This window comes from Stenella coeruleoalba (genome assembly GCF_951394435.1).
Source record: "Stenella coeruleoalba genome assembly, chromosome: 6".
Lineage (NCBI taxonomy): Eukaryota > Metazoa > Chordata > Mammalia > Artiodactyla > Delphinidae > Stenella > Stenella coeruleoalba.
The window spans coordinates 6,064,860-6,087,383 of NC_137151.1; the positions used below are offsets into that span (position 1 = coordinate 6,064,860).

At 37.9% G+C, this 22,524-nt stretch overlaps 1 protein-coding gene across 2 annotated transcripts in view; it reads right to left on the reverse strand.

Annotated features, from left to right (window-relative positions):
- Positions 1-22,524, reverse strand: part of UGGT1 (UDP-glucose glycoprotein glucosyltransferase 1) — a 120,012-nt gene that overhangs the window by 92,717 nt on the left and 4,771 nt on the right. Inside the window, exons 2-11 of one of the 2 annotated variants that reach the window (XM_079923495.1) lie at positions 22,340-22,475; positions 17,236-17,318; positions 14,752-14,774; positions 10,292-10,404; positions 8,462-8,636; positions 6,479-6,575; positions 5,498-5,576; positions 3,353-3,453; positions 2,558-2,657; positions 1,067-1,127 (exon numbers count right to left, since the gene is read on the reverse strand). In XM_079923495.1, coding sequence (XP_079779621.1) covers positions 1,067-1,127; positions 2,558-2,657; positions 3,353-3,453; positions 5,498-5,576; positions 6,479-6,575; positions 8,462-8,636; positions 10,292-10,404; positions 14,752-14,774; positions 17,236-17,318; positions 22,340-22,475 — 968 coding nt within the window. Of the gene's footprint in view, positions 1-1,066; positions 1,128-2,557; positions 2,658-3,352; positions 3,454-5,497; positions 5,577-6,478; positions 6,576-8,461; positions 8,637-10,291; positions 10,405-14,751; positions 14,883-17,235; positions 17,319-22,339; positions 22,476-22,524 lie in introns of both variants that reach the window. The other variant, XM_079923494.1, reaches the window with a different exon arrangement.

Consider the following 22,524-nt stretch of genomic DNA (forward strand, 5'->3'; position numbering starts at 1 on the left):
AATTTCAGATTACTAGGGTCAAAGAAAAGACCCTACATGATTCCAGAAAGAAAAGCCAGATCTCATACAAAGGCTTCAGACTTCTCAAAAGCCATAATGGAAACCAAAATTCCAAGGAGCAATAACTTCAAACTTCTAAATGACTTCCAACCTAGAATTCTATACCCAGCCAAGCTATCAATAAAAACAGAAATGGAAGGGACTTCCCTGGCAGTCCAGTGGTTAAGACTCCACGCTTCCATTGCAGGGGGCGTGGGTTCGATCCCCAGTTGGGGAATTAAGATCCTTCTTGCCGCTCAGCGCAGCCAAAAACAAACAAACAAACAAAAAAACAAAATGGAAAACTGATTTCTCAGAGTCTGAAATTTACCCCACATGCAACCTTTCCCATGAAGAATGATTTGCTGCACCAAAATAAGGGAGTAAACCAAAAACAAAGAAGACATGGAATCCAAGAAATAGGAGATCCAAAAAAAAGAGGTTAAAGGAAGGTCTCAGGATAACTGGTATGTACTAGACATAAAGAAAAACCAGTCCATAGTGAAGCAGATCAAAAACTGATAAAACCATGACAAAAACACAGGGATGGTAGAAAGATGGGGAAAGTGCCAATACGGAGTACTGGTAGACAGTGGGAGAAGTGGGGAGAGCAGTGAAAGAAAGTCAGACCTCATCCTTGTAACAGAAGGCCAATACATAAGATTGGAAACTGAGAAAGTACCAATTTAAGTTTGCTGGAATCTGGAGATAAATATCCAAAGAATCAACTAGGAGTTGAAAGCAGATGCTTCTGGGAAGGGGGTCACACAGGGAGTGAGACATGTTGGCGGGGATGCTTTTTTCTAAAGAAACAGGTAGCACCATTTGATGCTTTGAATTATATATTCATATTCAACTTTGATTAACTACTGAAAGTATAAAAAAGATTACAGAAATGAATCAAAATACCATCGTCTTTAATAAAAGAAGAGTAAAACTATTAAATGTCACTGATTTAACTCACATTTCCGCATCTTTAAAGATATAATACAAAACAGAAAGGCCACTATTTTCCATTGGTTAATACCTTCTGATTCTCTTCCACTTCGGTTCTAAGTTCTGAACTCACGGCTGTTTTTGTTATTGCTCTAAGGAAATAAAAACATTATCAGTGCTTAGTTTAGTATTTGATATAAAAGACTTCAATTTCCCTATACGAAATAACACATTGCTCCATAAATTACAAAAAACTAAATGGAAAAAACCTTAAACCTTTACAATTGATAAATATATTCCTCCTCTCAGATGTGTGTATTTGTTTATTATGTATTTGTTTATTATCACAAGATATAAAACCAAGGAAAAGTAACAGTAATAATTGCACTTTGATGTGAGTGCAATTATTTCCAAGATCTTAGTTAAATATATGTAACTCTATTCCTGTATATGATCTCTACAGCTCACAGGCTAAGGATATTGTTCAATAAGTTAAGGCAGCAGATTGTTCAAGCTATTTAAGTACATGTATATCTTCAATAGCATGCTTGATTAAATGATAATGTACTATATGATTCTTAAGTCCTGTCTAAGAAGTATTTTCCCAAGACTAATCAAATAAACAAATTTATAAAACATATCAGAAGTCAAAACACCTCATTCAGTGACTCAAGAAAAGGACTGACAATTATTTAAGTTTCTGAAAATGTGGCTTTTAAAACAGGTTTGCCTTGTATTTATGAGATGTGGAGGACCATTATACAATTGAAAGCAATAGCAGAAAAGCTGCATTCAAAATCTTAATCTGTCACTATGAACAAGTCAGTCTCTATGATTCATTTCCTTCATCAAGAATGAGTAAGATGATTGCTTCCCTGGTGGCGCAGTGGTTGAGAGTCTGCCTGCCAATGCAGGGGACACGGGTTTGAGCCCTGGTCTGGGAAGATCCCACATGCCGCGGAGCAGCTGGGCCTGTGAGCCACAATTACTGAGCCTGTGTGTCTGGAGCCTGTGCTCCGCAACAAGAGAGGCCGTGATAGTGAGAAGCCCGCGCACCGCGATGAAGGGTGGCCCCCGCTTACCACAACTAGAGAAAGCCCTGGCGCAGAAACGAAGACCCAACACAGCCATTAATTAATTAATTAATTAATTAATTTTAAAAAAAAAATGAGTAAGATGATATATAAGAAACTCTTCAGGAAGAAAAACACCAGAGTCCATGCCAGACCCTAAGTTACTTACATCTACATACATTAAATGTTGTTAACTCATCTAATCCTGAAAGGTAGGTGGTGTTGTTTCTGTTTCACTGCTGAGGAACGTGATTATTTACAAAGTTCACACAACTAGCAAGAGGCAGTGCCAGGAACACAACCTAGACTGCTTTCTTCAACCACACAACACAGGGGCTTGTCGCCTTCTCGGGAAGATGGGCCATTAACAATATAGTGCTGGTAGTAAGACAACTTTAATTTCCTAAGCATTTTCATATTTTAATGGCTTCATTTTATGCATAAACATGAAGATAATTAGGCATATGTTAAAAAGAAGAATGTCTCAAAGCCTTATTACTCTATGTTACCTGGCTTTGGTAGGAAAATTTTGGCTAAGATCCTTCATAATCACCAGAGCTAACTCAATAGGAGCAGCCAAGATTCGGGCAGCAGTCTGAAAACTTAGATCTGCAACAACATCAAACGCAAGTTAAAGTGTATTCATCTACAGCAATGAGAAAGAAATAGGAAAAAAGCACATTTATTTCCCACTATTTTCTTGGTAATCAAGAATGCCCTAGAATGCCATTTCAAAGCATGCCCATGGTCGAATTGGAGGTTTTACTCACTTCACAGGCCCCTAGAGTGTTTACTGTAGCCGTTCCTTGACCTGCCTGCATGAACACTAAGGCATATACCGACACATTTAGCACAGGATTAATCCACCCCAAACTCTTTTCCTTCTTCTGGATTTACAACATAACACAAAGTACAGCAAAAGACTTTAGTAAATTATGCTGGGAAAGAAAACCTTGATACATAGTTCTTTGGACCAGAAAAGCACACATACATCCTGCCATACTGACATGCCTTTAACATCCAACTGTGTAATAAATGTATACATACAGAAACACAAAGATTAAAACAAACTTGTTACAAGCTTATGCACCTGGTCACACAAAGAAAGATCTGGTAACTCATCTACAAATATACATTACTCTGCAGAGTGTAATTTGTCTACAAAAGGACTTTCTTCCTTTCTTTTCTAATAAATCACGATTAATCACATGATCCTTAAAATTTGTGAATAAATACAATTAAATTCAAATTCTATTTTTTTAAATACCATAAAATTTAGAATGATTCCTCTACGTTTTTATTACCTTGCAACTGCCAAACTTTTAAAGGTGCCATTTCATTGGTGCTCTCAACGAGATGCTTTCTGAGTTCTTTCAACTGTCCCTGCAGGTCAGGGTGCAGGTCTCTGAAAGAAACATAAAATCAATCCTTTTCAGGTGTCTTTTCTTTCCCAAAGCACATTTAGAAGTTGACCCCAAATTTATCTTCACAACTCTCCCCACTTAGTAACAGGAAAATTCCTACAATATAGGAAAAATATTAAATTATTCTTAAGAAACAAGTTAATATAGAAAAGTATGAGTTAATTTAAAAACCATAAAATTTACAGATTAAAAAATGAATCACTACAACAGTGACTCTCTGTGTTGGGGGAGGGAGAAGAGTGGGACTGAGAGTAGGGAACAGAGGGGACCTCAACTCTACCTGCTGTGTTTTACTCATCTTGGTTTTCTCTTTCTTCAAGTAAAAGAAGGTGTTATGTTGCAGGAAAAAAAAGCTTGATAGACAATTCTTTGGTACAGAAAAGCAAGTACAAAAGAAACAGTCAATTCTGGGTGGTGAGTACAGGGGTATGTTATATTATTCTCCATCCTTTCCAGAACCTTTTTAGTTTCTCAAAATAAAATTGGAAATACCTTGCTTCCAATCCCAAAATGAGTTTCTTTCAGCTACATGCTCATAAATCCTTTAGTCACATGAATATAATTCAAGCTAACCAAGATTATTGCGTTTTGTTTAGTTTTATCTTGAAATACAGTGCATTCTATTTAAAGTTAGTAAAACAGAAGTTTTCAGAGGCAGAGATCGATCATTTGGATCAGACAATCAGACAGAACAGAGTAATCCTGTTTTTAAGACTAAAAACTCAAAATTTCTTAAATGCAACCTGCCGAAAGTAAAATATCTACTCAGATCCTTCACCATCCCAGCAATCCATTCCAGTTACTATACTTTTCTTCATGATAAAAATACCTTAAAATGGGTCACTTACTTTAGGTAGTTAAATAACTATTCTGAGTGTCCAAAAAGGAAATTGTCTTCAATATTCTACATACTACCTACCATACTACCATACTACCACATACTACCATAAAGCTATCTAAAAAACAAACATATAAAACATGAATAGGAAAAGGGATTCTGGAAACCTGGATGCAGTAAAAACGGAACCTGACTGCATATTAATAAGGCCATAACTGATGTTCAACACAAAGAAATGTGCATTTGCACAGGATGAACTCAACATTTGCACAGTCACTCAACATCAACAAAGTCATCTCTACTAAACTGTTAGTCTAGCTGTCATTTCACTGTGTCAAATGTTAAAGCTAAAATATATGAAACTGCACCTACACATACTATTTCTATTAAAAAAAAATAAAAAGCACACCACAGATGTCCTAATTAAGATTTCCAGATAAAGAAGAATTCAGGGCTCTGAACAATGATCAAATCATAACAGAAATAACTGCAGCATTTAAAATAACAGCTAAGAACATTTTTCAGCTATAAAATTCTATTATGCTTTCATAAAATAGTTATGGAATTTTCTTCAAAAAGCCATTTCCTATCCTCTTTCATATAAAGTGAATTGTAATAAAATGTATTTCAACTGAACATATATAAAATCTACCACACCTCCTACTACAACTCTTTTGCAATTTTTCAAACTATGTTTAGTATAAGTAAATAGCTATAAATATAACATTGTAAATCAACTATAATTCAATAAAATAAAATTTTTTTAAAAAGAGATAAGAAACAAACAAGCAAAAAAATAAATAAATAATAGCTATGACCTCTCTAACGTAAAATACATTTGATTTTCCTCAGGAAAAGAATGCATAAAACAATTAGATTTCTCCTATTATGTGAATCAAAAAATGGCATGTGACTTTAGGCTATCAACTGCAAGGTCCAGAAAATAAATCAATTTAAGCCATAAGCAGGCAGCCATAGTATCATGTAAGAATAATGTGCTTCAGAATTACCAGAAATCATAAACTGTACTACAAACTAACTGGCCATCTCCTCATATCAGATCACATACATAAAGTATTGTTGGGAGATCCGTAACTCAGGCAGTAAAGAGAAAGATGATGCTTGCAAAGTGAAGAAGGCTGGAGGTTTAAAGAGAATAAGACCCTTTCCCAAAAGAATATACATACCTTAATCTTCCAAAGAGAAATCCTTGAACTTCATCAATAGGATCATTTTCACCAATCACTGTGGTGTTAACTTCAGTTCCTACAAAAGCACAGCAAATACATGTCTAATCACTCCGATTAGAAAGAAAAATATTAACTTCATAGAATTTGAAACACCTGAAACTATAATAGATTTAAAATGTTGAATACCTCAACTAACACAGTGGTTAACAAACACACAATAAATGAGTTTTTGATATATCCTGTGTTCCTGGATAAAGAAAGAATGTGTTTTTCCTTAAACTGTGGAAATTTTTACATGTTAAATATTTCAAAATTAATACCTTTACAATTATGAATAACGGATTTTTCAATATCAAAATTCTGAGGAATTTGCAACTAGGCAACTTAGTCCTAAATATAATTATTGAGGACAGGATAATGAAGTACTAGGCTATCTTCCATGTACCAAAACCAATCATTTTTACTTTTAAAACAAGCTCAAAGGACATAAAAAGATTACGCATAAAACTTGTTGAAAATAATTCAAAACCCTAGAATATTACAACAGGAAGTATCCACAGTAAACTGTTCCAAGTGCAGAAAATAATATAAAAACATGAAACTGTTTGTTAATTATATGATAGCTTAAGATTTCACATTGGGTCACAAATTAATTACTATTTGTGAACTACCTATCATCAATAACAATAGCTACTACTTACTGAACTCTTTTGTGAAAAAAAGTCGTTAAATTCTTTACCTCTACATCTTATTTTCTCCTCAAAAATACTTCAAGAGGCATATATCATTATCTGAACTCTACAGAGGAAAAAATTAGGACCTAAAGAATTTGTCACCCAACTCAGATATAGCAGAACCAAGATTCAAACATAGGTTCATAATACTCCTAAATCTATTCTTTTTCATTAAAGAAACAAATTCCCCTTTAACTCATAATTAAAGAAAAGAAAACACATTGGTCTTAATTTACAAATTCACCTTTCACCTGAGTATCATCCTTGGCCTTGTACTCAGTGCTCTTAATGGCCAACTCCACACCATAGCCAGAGAGGTAAACAGGCTCCTTCCTGGGATTCTGCAAGCAGAGCAAGTATTCCACCATCACCACTCAGCTCTCCACGCATTCCCTCCTAGCTCTTTATGCATCACAGCATACAGGGCCTGACCATGTTAATGTCACATAGCCATCACCTAGGATTACACACTCAAAACATGCTTGAACTTCCATGGGAATCCTTAGATTGTGGATCCTGCCACAAGTGTGAGAACGGGAATTCCAAGGTAGAAACAAAACCAGATGAAGGGGGCTTCCCTGGTGGTGCAGTGGTTAAGAATCCGCCTGCCAATGCAGGGGACACGGGTTCGATCCCTGGTCTGGGAAGATACCACATGCCGCACAGCAGCTAAGCCCGTGTGCCACAACTACTGAGCCTGCGCTCTAGAGCCTGCGAGCCACAACTACTGAAGCCCACGTGCTCTAGGGCCGGCGCTCCGCAACAAGACAAGCCAGCAAAATGAGAAGCCCGCGCACCGCAACAAAGAGTAGCCCCCACTCATCACAACTAGAGAAAGCCCGCCCGCAGCAACAAAGACCCAAGGCAGCCAAAAGTAAATTTTAAAAAAAATTTAAAAAAAAACAAAAAACAGATGATGGGATAGCGGAAAGGGCAAAGGCCACCAAACCATGTGAAGAAATGGAGAAAACAAAAAAGCATTTCCGGAACCTACGCAGGGTTGGAAACTGGTGAGGTTTCAAACCTAGAAGTGCTTTGTTGAGACCGTGTGTGTAAATGTGTGTGTGTGTGTGTACATTTTTTTACTGACTTTAAATGTCTTCAGGCAGGGTTTGGGCTGACCTAATGTCACAGGCTTACCATCATCCTGAATAAGGATGGCCCTTTAAATACCAGCAATAGGGACTTCCCTGGTGGTCCAGTGGTTAAGAATCCACCTTCCAATGCAGGGGACGCAGGTTTGATCCATGGTTGGGCAACTAAGATCCCATGTGCGGTGGGGCAACTAAGCCCGCGCACTCTAGAGCCCACACGCCACAACTAGAGAGAAGCCCACATGCCCCAACGAAGAGCCTGCGTGCTGCAACAAAAGATCCTGCGTGCTGCAACTAAGACCTGACACAGCCAAATAAATAAATAAATATTAAAAAAAAAAAAAACGGCAATAGAGCAAGGCGGGGGGGGGAGGGGGGGCGGGTGTCCAAAACTGGATATTGATAAATCTGTTTCTGCTCACATAAATTTTCATTTAAAATTTTTATTTTACTTTCCCACGGACTTAACATCCGATATTTACTGAGCTTAACATGACACAGAAACTTTAAAGGCCACCAATCTTTACATATAAATATTTTAAATGCTAAATGCCACACAAGGTTTCGAAAGTTTAATTTTAAATCAATTCTGCCTGAGTTTACCTCTTTAGAAATCCTTTTTCTATCAAATAAAAAGATGCCAAAAAGAAAAAAAAGGGTTTGGAAAGGAAGTGAATTCAAGAATCAGTTCCATAGTATGATGACCATATTAAATCTGGACCAAATTAAATATAATTTACATGGTTCATTTTGAAATAGAACGTAAGGAATTTCCTGGCGGTCCAGTAGTTAGGACTCTGTGCTTTCACTGCCCAGGGCCGCGGGTTCAATCCCTGGTCGGGGAACTAGGATCCCAGGAGCCGCATAGCATGGCCAGGAAAAAAAAAAAAAAATCAAAGCTGCAATAGAATGTCAATTTTATACGGCCATTTTTTAGGCATATTGTTTTACATTTCTTCAGAAAGGCAAGCAAAGTACCTCCTATGTGCAAATAACAGATTTGATGAAAGTACTACACTTCCCAAAAAAGTAGTTCAAATCATTTTATAAAGGGGGAAATTATTAGCTGAAGTGCTAAGGTTGTGGTGGGCAAACTAATATTTAAAACAGTCATAAAATAAGTCAATACTTACAGGTATATAATGTCTGAATACGTAATTGATTTTGCCTGCACTGCTTTTTGATACAAGTTGTCGGTGAAACTTATAAAACTCCTCAGAGCCAATCTCAGAGTAGAAAATAACCACTGAGCTTTCAGGATTAGATGAGGGATATCTGTGATCTCCTTTGAACAATAAAGGTTTTGGTCTGAAAATAAATATTAAAAGCTTAAAACTGTTAACTTAAAAAAGCTTTTAAACATTAAAAACAGTACAAAATGAAGCTACAGCAATGATAATTTAAGCAAACATTATAAGCATCTTAAATAGTTTTCAGTTAGTAAGAATACTGAAAACAAAACAGGTATGAGTCTTATTTGTTCATAATTAAAATTAACGAATGTACATTATATAAATACTAACCTTAAAATGTAGACTTTGACTAATAATTGTTACCAATTTCTAGAGCAGGGGGTAAAAAAGCCAGAAAAAGGATACACATCCAGCCCTCATAGTACTAAAACTTTAGTAAATTATTCTACCATATAAATAGAATGTAATTACCTTTTTATCTGAAGACCTAAGTGCAAATAATGCAAAAAAGCAGAGGATAAATCTAAGCGTGTAACTTCCCAATTACAGCATCTCCCTCCTCTATCATTTTTACTATTATGATCATCCTACTACTGCATCTAAAATTTAGGTTATCCTCATAAACTTTAAAACTCCCCCCTCAAGAAAACTTCTCTAAGAATGACATCAAGATATTAGCAGATCTTAATGCACAGACTTTATGGCCTACCAATCCTTCTTAAGGAGGTATACCTACACGTACTAAGTGGAAAATGCCCCTTATAAAAATAAACCTACCTACCTGTATAAATTTATAACCACAGAAAAAAGTATAAAAGGATATATGCCAATCCATTAAAAATAATTACCACCTCTCAGAAGAGGAGACATTATCACTCTTTTCTTTATAAAGGTCTGCATTATTGTAACAAATTAAAGAAAGAATTTTTCAAGTCAGCCAATTTTGTTTTCCCCAAGGAAACAGCACTTTACTATGCAGCCAATTTTGAATGTCCATACCTCACCCCAGACAGCTGAATGCTCACTGAGTTTCTGGTTATCACCCTGAGGAAAAAGCACTCATACCATTTGGTGGGCAGAGGACAGGTGCTGAGCAGATAATCTCACTAAAGAAAAATTTCCCCACCTAAAACACCACCTGGCACTTCCGGTAGAGCAGGGCAGTATCAGAGAGAGAGATCGCTGTTATACAATTTCTAACAGCATTGGAGGATGTACAGAGGGGTTACTGCCCTAGGCAGACAGCAAGAGGTACCTATTGTTATTTGTCCACCACAGGAAACCTACATTTAAGCAAAAAAATCAGCCCACTGATTACCAATTTAATATTCAAATTAAGCTTGCAATTATCTTAAATAGTCTCCTTTGTCTGAAACTAATACTATCCTGAGAGATCATTATCATTAATATCATTACTCCAGGCACTGGCTTTAATACACAGAATATTCTTTACTAAGCTGATGACAAAGCCTAGGTAATCTCTCCGATACAGTCATTAGTTACTAAGTAACAATAACAGTAAGTACTCTTATTATCTCTATTTCGAAACAAGATGAGGAAAGAAAGGTTATGTAATTTGCCTAAATTCACAAAACTATTTTAAGTGATGGAGCTGGGATTTAAATCTACTTGGTTCTGGTTCCAGAATTCACATTCTAAACCACTACACCTACGGACTAAAAAACCCGTACGAAAAATCAGACGGCGGACCTGATATAGAAGAAAGCACAATGAATGCATGACGTTTAAATAAAGAAACACACAATCTACCTTTCAGAAGCTGTTAGTAGAAGAGTCTCAAGGGTATCAAAATCACAAGTCCTCTTTCCATGCACTGAAAAAAATGAACTACATCCTTCTGGTGGAGGTTCATCAGCTGCTATCTGTCATTTAAGACACAGACATTTTTAAAAATAATCTCTAACCAAAAACAAGACAAAAACATGAATATTCTAAATAGGTAATAAAATAATAATAAAACAACATTAGTAAAAGCAGAAATTAACATCTACCGAACACCCATTATGTGACAGAAAGAGCTTTACGTTTCACTGCTTTCTTTGTATTATTTCATCTAGTTCCTCCCAATATCATTCCATGAGGTAGGTGTTATTATTATCCCCAAAACAGAACTTTAAAATTCTATCTCAGAAGATATCAAAAGATATCCGGAAAAAAAAAAAAAAAAAAAGATATCCGGGGGGGACTTCCCTGGTGGCGCAGTGGTTAAGCATCCCCTGCCAATGCGGGGGACACGGGTCTGAGCCCTGGTCTAGGAAGATCCCACATGCCGCAGAGCAACTAAGCCCCTGCGCCACAACTACTGAGCCCGTGCACCTAGAGCCCGTGCTCCGCCACAAGAGAAGCCACCGCGATGAGAAGCCCGTGCACCACAATGAAGGGTAGCCCCCGCTCGCTGCAACTAGAGAAAAGCCTGTGCGCACGCAGCAACGAAGACCCAATGCAGCCAAAAATAAATAATTATTTTTTAAATGTTAAAAAAAAAAAAGATATCCAGGGAACACAGTACCTTGTAGAAAACTAAGCTTACAAATGTCAATTGTAAGTGTCAACGTATAACAATGCAGTCCTAATTAAGTATAATACGCAGATTAATGTGAAGCCCCTCCCTGAAACAGGAAGAATGACGCTGAATCTAAAAAACCAACGGGGCCTAAAAAAAGAGTACAGATGGAAAGGTAAAATTATCCAAGGAGCACACTAAGATATTCAAAGGAAAGGCTGAATGAGATGTGGGGTATGTTTAGAGTGAAATGCACTAACGCCCAGGCACAATGAGATAAGTCCACCTGCAACTTAAACGGGAGGCACACTGCAAAGCATGAGTGTGTAGAGATGGGGAAAGGAAAGGACACACTGACAAGGTCTGGGTACACACTGATGTCATTATGTAACACATTCCTACTGAATGTCCTTTTCTACTGCTGGAATACAAATAATTAAGAACAGATGGGGAGAAATGGAAAGCTTGCTATGAAAAATTAATATTAAAACTTTCCATTACATTTTTCTTCTTTTTTGTAAATTATTACAAAACTTACAAACTTGTGTTTGTAAGAAGAAAGAACAGTACAATAAACCCCTATGTACCCATGACCCAGCTTCAGTAATTATCAATTCATGGCCAATCTCATTTCTTCCACCTTCCTACCACACTCCACTGGATCATTTGGACACAAGCTCCAAATAGCATTTCATTTATAATGTTTCACTATATCTCAATAAAACACAGAAGTGTTTTGTTGGTTTTTTTTTTTTTCTGGCCGGCCGCATGGCTTGCAGGATCTCAGTTCCCCAACCAGGGTTTGAATCCAGGCCATGGCAGTGAAAGCCCAGAATCCTAACCACTAGGCCACCTGGGAACTCCCAAAACACAGAGATTTTTTTAAAAAAACATACTACCATCATCACACTTTTAAAAAAAGTAATACAGGGCTTCCCTGGTGGTGCAATGGTTGAGAGTCCGCCTGCCAATGCAGGGGACACGGGTTCATGCCCCGGTCCAGGAAGATCCCACATGCCAAGGAGCAGCTGGGCCTGTGAGACATGGCCGCTGAGCCTGTGCTCCGCAACGGGAGAGGCCACAACAGTGAGAGGCCCACGTACCGCAAAAAAAAAAAAAGTAATACAATTCTGTATTGATGGCCACCGGCAGCAGAGTTTTTCAATCTTCCCAAGTTCTCCCATAAAAACAAAGCAAAAATGAAAACAAAAACCAGTGGACCACATTTATGACAAAACTAGGTGGAAGGAAATCCCCATGATACAAAACACAAAAATGACCTGCGGTTATCAGAGGCCATAGAAGTAGAGGGAAACTGCAGAGATTCTGATGATCCTGAAAACAAGAAAACCCCAAAACAGCCAAAAGGTTTTCACTGGAAAGTATGGTGGGCCGACGGGTTTTGTTTCACCTAGTACAGGTAAGCACAAGGCAGTCTGACCACTGTGAACTCATAACTCACAGGCTAGGACTCCCTTCCAGGAAAGGGCCCCACCTCTAAGGACAAACTGCTGAGGGCAGAATAAAACTCAAGCAGGACAGAGATAAAAGCCAATAAAAGAAAAAGTCCAAATATAAAAGTGAAAGAGGGGAGCAGAGTCAGGAAGTTTCAAAAAGCAAAAGCTACCTTTTTTTTAAAGCCACCCTATTTTAACACAACATAAAATCAACAGAATAGGGAACCATGCTGACCTCCAAAAGTTAAGGAAAACTAATTTCACATCAAATTGAGCAGAAAAAGTCTCAGTGTCAAATCCCATACAAAGCTATTGTAAGAAAAGGGGAGAGGGGAAAAACAGAGTAACACCCTTATTCTTATAGACGAGTGCTGTACAAGAGAAATTTCTGCAATGATAGCAATCTATTGGGAATTCCCTGGTGGTCCAGTGGTTAGGACTCAGCACTTTCACTGCCGGGGCCCTGGGTTCAATCCCTGGTCGGGGAACTAAGATCCAGCAAGGGCCTTGCTGGGGCCAAAGAAAGAAAAAAAATTAATAGGGCAAACAGTATAAGTTATTCAACAGAAAAGAAAGGGATAGAGGGAGAACCTATAAATTAAGAGACCACTCATCCCCAAAAAAAATTAATAATTTTTTTAAAACTGGGCAAGATTAAACTCTATTGTTTGGTGATGAACTCTTGGGCAATGAAATGTTTTTTTAAAAAAAAAAAAAACAGCAAATGATTCCAACAGAAGAAAGTGATTCCTTTTGAAGGCCAAAAGTCAGCTGTGATGGGGACACAGCACATCAAGGGCTTCCATGGTGCCTGGCTAAATTCAGTTTCCTGACCGGGGTGAAAATTACAAGAGTGTTCACTTCGCTATAATTCTTTATACTATATATTTCTTCTGAGTCATTTTCTATGCTGTTTTTATTTCAGAATAAAAAAAAAGGTTTTAAAATTAACAATTCTTTTATACCAAACATACAATCAGCATACACACCTTTGATTCTCTTGGTATTTTTTACGAGTTTGTTCAACTCAAAATCCAATAAGGGGCTTCCCTGGTGGCGCAGTGGTTTAGAATCCGCCTGCCAATGCAGGGGACACGGGTTCGAGCCCTGGTCCAGGAGGATCCCACATGCCGCGGAGCAACTGGGCCTGCACAACTGCTGAGCCTATGCTCTAGAGCCTGCAAACCACAACTGCTGAGCCCAAGTGCCACAGCTGCTGAGGCCCACGCACCTAGAGCCCGTGCTCTGCAACAAGAGAAGCCACCCAACGAGAGGACCGCGCACTGCAACGAAGAGTAGCCCCTGCTCACCACAACTGGGGAAGAACCCGCGCGCAGCAACAAAGACCCAACACAGCCAAAAATAAAAATAAATAAATTTTTTTTAAAAATCCAACAAGATCCACACGTTGAATTAAGTTGACACCTTTTAAAATTTATTTATTTATTTATTTCTGGCTGTGTTGGGTCTTCGTTTCTGTGCGAGGGCTTTCTCTAGTTGCGGCAAGCGGGGGCCACTCTTCATTGCAGTGCGTGGGCCTCTCACTGTCGCGGCCTCTCTTGTTGCGGAGCACAGGCTCCAGACGCGCAGGCTCAGTAGTTGTGGCTCACGGGCCCAGTTGCTCCAGAGCATGTGGGATCTTCCCAGACCAGAGCTCGACCCCGTGTCCCCTGCATTGGCAGGCAGATTCTCAACCACTGGGCCACCAGGGAAGCCCCAGTTGACACCTTTTTAAAGTCTCTCTTGAAGCTCCTCCTTCCCTCTTTTCTTTTCCTTTTAACTTAGTTGTTGACAAAATCAGATTATTTTACTAAAAAGCTTTCCTCATCCTAGCTTTTCCTGACTGTATTCCTGTGATATTGTTTCACATTTCCTATCTGCTGTATTTCCCGTGAACCGCTTTTAGATCTACAGGCTATGATCACACTCAGGGTTAACTGGTTTAGCAAAAACTGTATCGCCTCTCTCTTCACCTGTGCTGTAAAAATAAAGTCTGGTAGGCAGTTTTTTGTGTAGATATTTTATTTTTCCTTAAATGAAAATAAGTGCAAATTATATTTTTTATAATATGTTATTTGAAGATTTAACATCATCAATTTTGCTTATTATTTATAAACAAATTGTAAATCCTAGACAATTTCAGGTAGAAAAGGTATAGTTCTGTAATACTATGCCAGGACAACTGCAATACAGCCGATCAAGATATGCAACCACTAAAGAATACTGTCACGTGTAAGCACTGAACTCACCTGCTGGAAGGCTTGAATTGTCGCTGAGTAGGAGTGAAGAGACAGACAAAATTTCAACAGATTCTGCTGTAGTCGCGACAGAAACTGAAATGCAACTTCCAATATTGCATGATAATAGGAATAATCAGTACCTGTCAGGAAGAACATTAACCAAAATAATTCTATATGACTAGAGGTATCCAAATAAGATAGTTCATAAAGTATAAAGCTATGTGTTACAAAAGCATGCTGACTGCAAAATGTTACCATTATACTGTCCTGAACTGCTGTCAAATGCTTAGAATTCCTTGGAGTACACCATGCAGTTGGACTTTTCTTCCCTTTGTTCAGACTATTCCCTCTCCCTAGACTGCAATTCTCCCACTTACCTGGATGACTAACTCCTACTTTCTTCCTCAGGAAGAATTCAGCTGTGAGAGCACCTATTCCAGGGAGGCACCGCCTATCCCTACCCCATGCCTCACTCGACCAAGTTCATCTCTTCTTTGCTCCCATAATATTTCTTCGCTTAGCTCTTTCACTTAGCACATCATTTACTCATTTACCTACTTACTAACTGCCCCTCCCAAAGAGCCTTTGGGGCCCCAAAGCCCGAAACTATGACTTGTCTTTGTAACCACAGTGTCTGCATATGTTATCTATTCAAATAACCCAACAAGATGGAGCAGTGTGATGAGGAAGTACAAGATATTAAAGAATACTAATGAAACTGTAGTTTGGGGAGAAGCATTAAAACAATTGGAACACATTATCTGAGGGGAAAAAAAACGCATGTACCAGTATGAAAAAATCCCCAGGATATATTAAACGAAAAGCACAAGGTACAAAACAATGTATATAGTATGCAATTTTTTCTTACTCTTAGAAAGGATAAGAAATAGGAATACATACTTATGTATTTATTGTAAAAAATAAAAAAACACTGAAGACTAAACAAATTAATTTAAATGGCTATAAAAAGCCAAGAGAAACAGGAGGAATAAGATTTTTTTGTGTATAGCCTTTTGTATAGCTTTGACTTTTAAACCACTATTATCTATTCCAAAAAGAAATTTAAGAAAAATATTTCACATTTAAAAAAGCAAAATGGGGCTTCCCTGGTGGCGCAGTGGTTGAGAGTCCGCCTGCCGATGCAGGGGACACGGGTTCGTGCCCCGGTCCGGGAGGATCCCACATGCCGCGGAGCGGCTGGGCCCGTGAGCCATGGCCGCTGAGCCTGCGTGTCCGGAGCCTGTGCTCCGCAACGGGAGAGGCCACAGCGGTGAGAGGCCCGCGTACCGCAAAAAAAGAAGCAAAATGTAAAAGGTTCTATATGGCATTAGCACCTTCTAAGTAGAAAAAGATCAGAAAGAAATATCTTAAAATGTTGCCAGAATGTTAACGGTGACTATCTTTGGGTGGCGGACTATGACTAGTATTTCAAATAAAATGTTTAACGTACTTTTATGGTCACTTCCAAGAATTCATACTCCCCTAATTTTAACCAGGAACACATCAGCATTTATATTGAAGAAATTTCATTTTAAACGTCAGAATTCAAAATTCATTACAAAACTTACTTTGATAAATTTGTTTTATGAAGTCATAAACTAAAATGATTTTTTGATAACTCAAACAACTCTAGCTGACTCCAAATTATGTAACTAAAGCTTACAAATTATGTAACTAAAGCTTACAAATTATGTAACCAAAGCTTGTTCAAAACTTTTATGCACTTAAATCATGAAAAAAGATTCAGACTTGACTTTTTAAATATGTATTAATTTTTAAATATCATAAAGTTAAAAATCAATTAGTCAAATATTAACAGCAGTCACATAATTTTTACACATTTTCTCTTCAACAAGGACTTACGCCTGTCAGTGTAATACTCAAGGTTTTAACTACTCATGTATCAGCATCTTTGACTATTAATGTTCATACTCTATGTAGCTTATATTGAATTGGAAAATGTTTGTGAAAGCTCATCAGAAACTGTAAACAAGTGATACAGTTTACCTTGTCATTAATTTGACACCTTGACACTCCAGTTGTGTGTGGCTGGCATGCATAATGGAAAACATTCTGATGGCACTAACTTAATGATAACAAACTTAACAGATAATAGATCAGTTGTATAATTAGTTCATAACAAAAGAAAGTGAATCAAATCTGATGGTTATTAAGTAAATGCTAAATGATTTTAAAAGAATTTGACTCCCACAAAATATTCATGTAGCACTTTCAATAAAAGAACACAAAAGAACAAAAACAAGGGGAGAAACAAAAAAAAAAATCAAAGGTAGCTCTTATCACCAAAGTTATAAACTTTTTCAAAAATAATTACTAGTTTGTGTTGACTCTGCTGGCTACCACCACAACTCTAGTCAGTAAAGATAAAAATGTATTCCATTAACTGCCATGCCACACATACTCTGAAAGAGATCAATTTTTCTAATATATTCCCAGACACCGAAGTCAAAGAAGCATTTGCTTCAATTTTACCGTGATGATCTGATGATCCAATATTTTGACTGGCTTCTACAAAATTCCAAAATTTCTCTTGACTGTCTTCTGCTAAAAACTCACTGAGAGAAAAGGGGGAAATATCAGAAATAAAACAACTTAATGAAATCTTCTAATATAAGCTATATTACTAAGGAGAGTAAAAATAGATTTTTAAGTTACCAAATGTCCAAAGCTTGGCTTTTATTTGATAATATATATTATACACGAACATGTATAACATATATTTTCTAATGATAAGCAAGTCTTACTAGCTTATTAGCTATTAATAATTAGCTTAGTAATTTATTCACTTAATAGCTTAATAGGTATCCCTAAAGAAACCTAGAATAATAGAAATGTTGTAACAACAGGGAAGTCCCAATATAAAGAAAGGTTATGAAATCTCATTTGTGAAAATGCTGTCAGTAGTAGAAGCAGAATTAGGAAATTGATAATTCTAGTACTAGTTCTGCTCACTCATTTTCTGAAATACCTTGCAAAGAACAAAAAAATATGTTTTCGCCTAAGTTTCTCCCAAGGAAAACATGAACCCTAGAAAAATTTCTAGGAGACTAAAGGCAGCATGTCGTAATCTTTTTACATCCACAAATCCAAATTTTCAAAATCACCAAATATTAGTTTAAAGTTAGCACTGATTTAATAAAATCAGGTCTTAGAACTTAATGCCATCTTAACTTTTTCCTTGACTTTACACTACTGTACTGACCTAAAATAAAACGGCTATTCTACATTTCCCTGCAGTCAAGAGCCTAAAATCCCTTAAAAGAAAATGCATGTACTAATTGAATGATTCATGTAAATCGGTAATCTTCTCCTCCAAGGCATACCAATGTAGTGGTGGTCTTTCCCTGTCTGAAAGCAAACTACAGATCTGGATAGCAGCTTACCTAGCCAAAGGAAGACTTTCCCATTACTTGTCAACACTGGGCTGTACAACTCTCACTCTACTCCACAGCTAGACACAGAAATATGGCAACATAAGAAACATTTCCTGGTAATGCACAGCTTCTCTAAAAATAGGTTTCTGAAAATACCCATCATCATAATGTATTAAATTATTTAGTGCCCCCTTGAGTGTGGCATTTTCTAGGCTTTCGAGTAACTGACATAGACATCATACCAACCTTATAACAGCTTATAGTCTAAGAAAACAGGTAGTAAAACAGATAGATTATGATATGCAAGTAAATGCTTTGTATTCTTTGTAAGAATACAAAGTGAATCTTAGCTTAGATTCCTACAGAGGCCATATGCACATAAATATATACTTTTCATATAATTACAGGAAAACTTCTTAAACGTACATTCTTTTTCACCCCACTGCATAAATAAGTCTTACAACGTCTACGTGTCAAACAGCCTTAAGAAAATTAATTACCAGATCCACTGAAGTAATCCACGGAAGACAGGAACAATACAAGGTATTATTAAAAGGAACGCTGCCATTTGTTTATAGTATGCTTAAGTTTGTTTGCTTTTTGTTTTAAATTGTTTTTTAGCTTCTGATACCTGAGTAAAATATCGATAAAACTTCCACTGAGTAAAATATTGATAGTTTTACAGATGACATTATACGATGTCTGGGATTTGCTTTAAAATATTCTAGCGGGAGAAGGTAGGAGGGTGGTGGTGGTGACGGTTATTGGACTTGAGTTGACAATCACTAAAACCGGGTGACAGGTAGAGGGAGAGCACATTATATATATATACCATTCTCTCCACTTATAAACTTGTTAACTTTCTTAAGGGCACAGAGTTAGTAAATCAAAAATCTGGAATTTACATTCCAATCTCAATCACTCAAATCTATCATGCTGCATTCCCAGGCCATTATAATATCTCAATAAATGATTGTATAAGCACTCAATAAATGATTGTTTCAACTTTAATAATAAACTTTACTTACACAATATTTCTTTTAGTAACTACAGCTGCTCAAAACATACTCAGGGCTCTACTTCAATTAAATATATATCACTTCATGGACAACCAGAAAGCTACAAACCCTTCATTAGCATCAGGTCCAACTTAAAAATACACACAAGGGACTTCCCTGGTGGCGCAGTGGTTAAGAATCCACCTGCCGATGCAGGGGACAAGGGTTCGATCCCTAGTCTGGGAAGATCCCACATGTCGCAGAGCAACTAAGCCCATGTGCCACAACTACTGAGCCCACAAGCCACAACTACTGAAGCCCGTGCGCCTAGAGCCCGTGCTCCGCAACAAGAGAAGCCACCCCAATAAGCAGCCCGCGCACCGCAATGAAGAGTAGCCCCCGCTCGCCACAACTAGAGAAAGCCCACGTGCAACAACAAAGACCCAACACAGCCAAAAGTCAAATAAATAAATAAATTTATAAAAAATTTTAAAAATAAAAATACACACAAGAATAGTTTTAGTCCCTAAGGGCCAGAAGCAAAAAAGACAAAATGTGTGTATTAGCTACATGCCTCGATGTGTGGAAAAAGATTCTGGCCCTTCACCCTCCCCCCAATGGACAGTGCTGTGACCCACCATCAATGTCTGCCATGGACCCAGGAGGGAAGGAGAGTGGCCTCAGCTAGCTCTGGAGGTGAATATAGAGTAGTTTCAAAAAAGCACAGCAGTGTTTTTGAGTTGCCTACACGTCCCATTTCCTTGGCAAACTGTTCGCAAATAGCCACAGAAGAGAAGTAAAAATAATGAACCAAAATGGCAAATGGCCAGGATATCATGAAAAGGCGCTATGTTTGTTATGGGTAAGTTGCAGCGAAGGAAACAGTTTACAGTACTCACTTCACAGAGATCAAAGAAACTGAAAAAAAACTGATCAACTAAGGCTGACAATTTTAGCATACTTTCTCAAAAGTCCATAAGTATATGCCATAAGACTCTTCTAAGACAATAGACAAACACCAAGAAATTTGTTAGTCTAAGTGAGAGTAATGGGATGTAATCCAGTGAAGAATGTTAAGCAGAATATCGTAAAACATCCGTTACGGTTAGTTGCACAAAATTATTTAGAAAGTGATAGTAAATCTCAATGACTTAGGTTAACACCAGATAAATCATCCAAAATAAGATTAGCAGAAAGGAAGAAAAAATGTTCAGCTACAAGAGTCCTGGCTCAGGCAGTCCAGGACCTCACATGACCTTCAGACACTTCACTGTTACAACCACCAAGATCCAACAAAGCGCGGACATTTGAGGGCCTCGACCTATTTATCAAATTAGTTATTGTGACATCACTATGAAATACATGCAGTGGAGTTTGGGGGTTTCTGGGGGTGAGACGGGGTTGTTGGAGTTTTGCGGGGGGAGGGGGTTTGCCATTTTATTGCTGAGGAAAGGGAGGCACAGACAAGTAATGGGAGAAAGTCTGTTCAGCAGAAAGTCGGGGAGGCTCCTCAGCAGGTCAAGACGGGCTCCTACGCGTCCCACGTTCCCACTGGCCTCTCCTCAATCCTGTACCAGAGGAGGCTTTGCCTTAGAAGGCACAACTATCCGTATACACTACCAACACAACAGACTCTTCATTCACATCTTCCTAGGGATCAAGGGGAAGATGTCAGAAGATAAAATTAGACCACAAAGTTAACTGATATAACACAACAGTTCAAATTTCCAGCTATATCAAATTCTGAAAGTTACCAAATGCTCATGGCTCACCTACCTAAATGTATGCTTTGGAAAGATTCTCTACAGGTCCTAGCTATATGTTATTTGAGATACAATAAAAATAAGTTTCCCTCTACAAACAAAAAACTGACTAAAAGAGAGGTATCTGGTTATATTTATATTACAAACACTAAATAAAACGTACACTTGGGTTAAAATCTCCCAAGAAATCATTGACTATATTGCATTTTATCAATTTTAAGACACTGTCAATTCTTTTTTCCAAGTTTGGGAGATCTTTTTTTTTTGGCCGCACTACATGGCATGCGGGATCTTAGTTCCCTGACTAGGGATCAAACCAGCACCCCCTGCATCGAAGGCACAGAGTCTTAACCACTGGATTGCCAGGGAAGTCCCTGGGAGATCTTCTTTATTGAGAAACTGAGATGTATGTTTTCTTTTTTTCCTAAAAACATATGTGTGGTTTCTACGATCCATCTACTAACTCCTTCTTAGGGTTCACTTGAGCTGTTGTCAAGTTTCCTTCAACTTTTATTTTCTTCTGTACTCCCCAGACCAGGGAATCTCTTCTAGCTTGAGAGATAACAGTGGGAAGCCTGATGTGATTTACTGCATATTTGCTATGCTCTAAATCCCTTCAAGGCCTAGGCCTTTGAAACTCATTTTCTGCACCAAGACCCTAGGAACAAAGCGGGATAGAAATGGCTATGTAGGGGATCAGGCAGACAGGCACGAATCATCTTCTAGAGTTTCCTGTAGCCCCAGATGGTACAGTCCCAGCAGAGGAGCACTAAGGTAGAGATGGGGTAGGAGACTGGGGTCCAGTATGTTTCAGGAATAGCAGGATGAAATGCTGCCCAAAGACACTGTCAATTTTAAGACATATCATTGTTTTATGAAACACTGAGTGAAAGATGCCACCCATTTTAAGATAACATTGATTTGATTAAATGCATCCTGATTTTGGAGATGCTACAATCGGATAAAATGTGGCCACTTTCTTAGCTTCCCCCTGCACTCTCTTATGTTGGGGTCTCCTTCCAAGTTCTTGGGAGGGTCATGTCCTCTTCCCCCACCTTGCCAAGCTCTCTTCTCTTCCTTTTATTAAACACCTCTTAACACCTTCTTCAAATAAATAGAAAATTTCTTTTAAGTAGAACTCTCTCTTCCTTTAGTACCACATGTACACTTTTCCTGGACGATAACATAATAATTTAACCAAGTCAATATATTTGTCTAAAGAAATCCCTAAAGATCTCTATCATCAATTCAGTCCTAGCCTGCTGACAGATAGAGTCTGTGTCCTAACAGCCTGTGAACAGCGCACAAGCACAGTGCACACTGAAAGAAGCTCTTAAAATGCATGTGATGAGAACCTCACGCCCTAAAAACCTCCTGAATATTCACTAGCAGAGCCTACATTTTCACTCAAACACGTGAAAGAAAAAAAATGTCTTCTTACCTGGTTTCTAACAACAACGGAGTGGAAAACCATTTTGTTGTAAGAGAGGTTGTAATGGCTTTTGAATCTGCCTTTGCTGAGGAAAACAGCCATAGTCCAGCGAGTACAGTCAGAAGGCCCATTTTACGGCAAACCCCTAAAAAGGGAAAAAAAAAAGTTTCGCTACAAGGCAATGTTTAAACCTG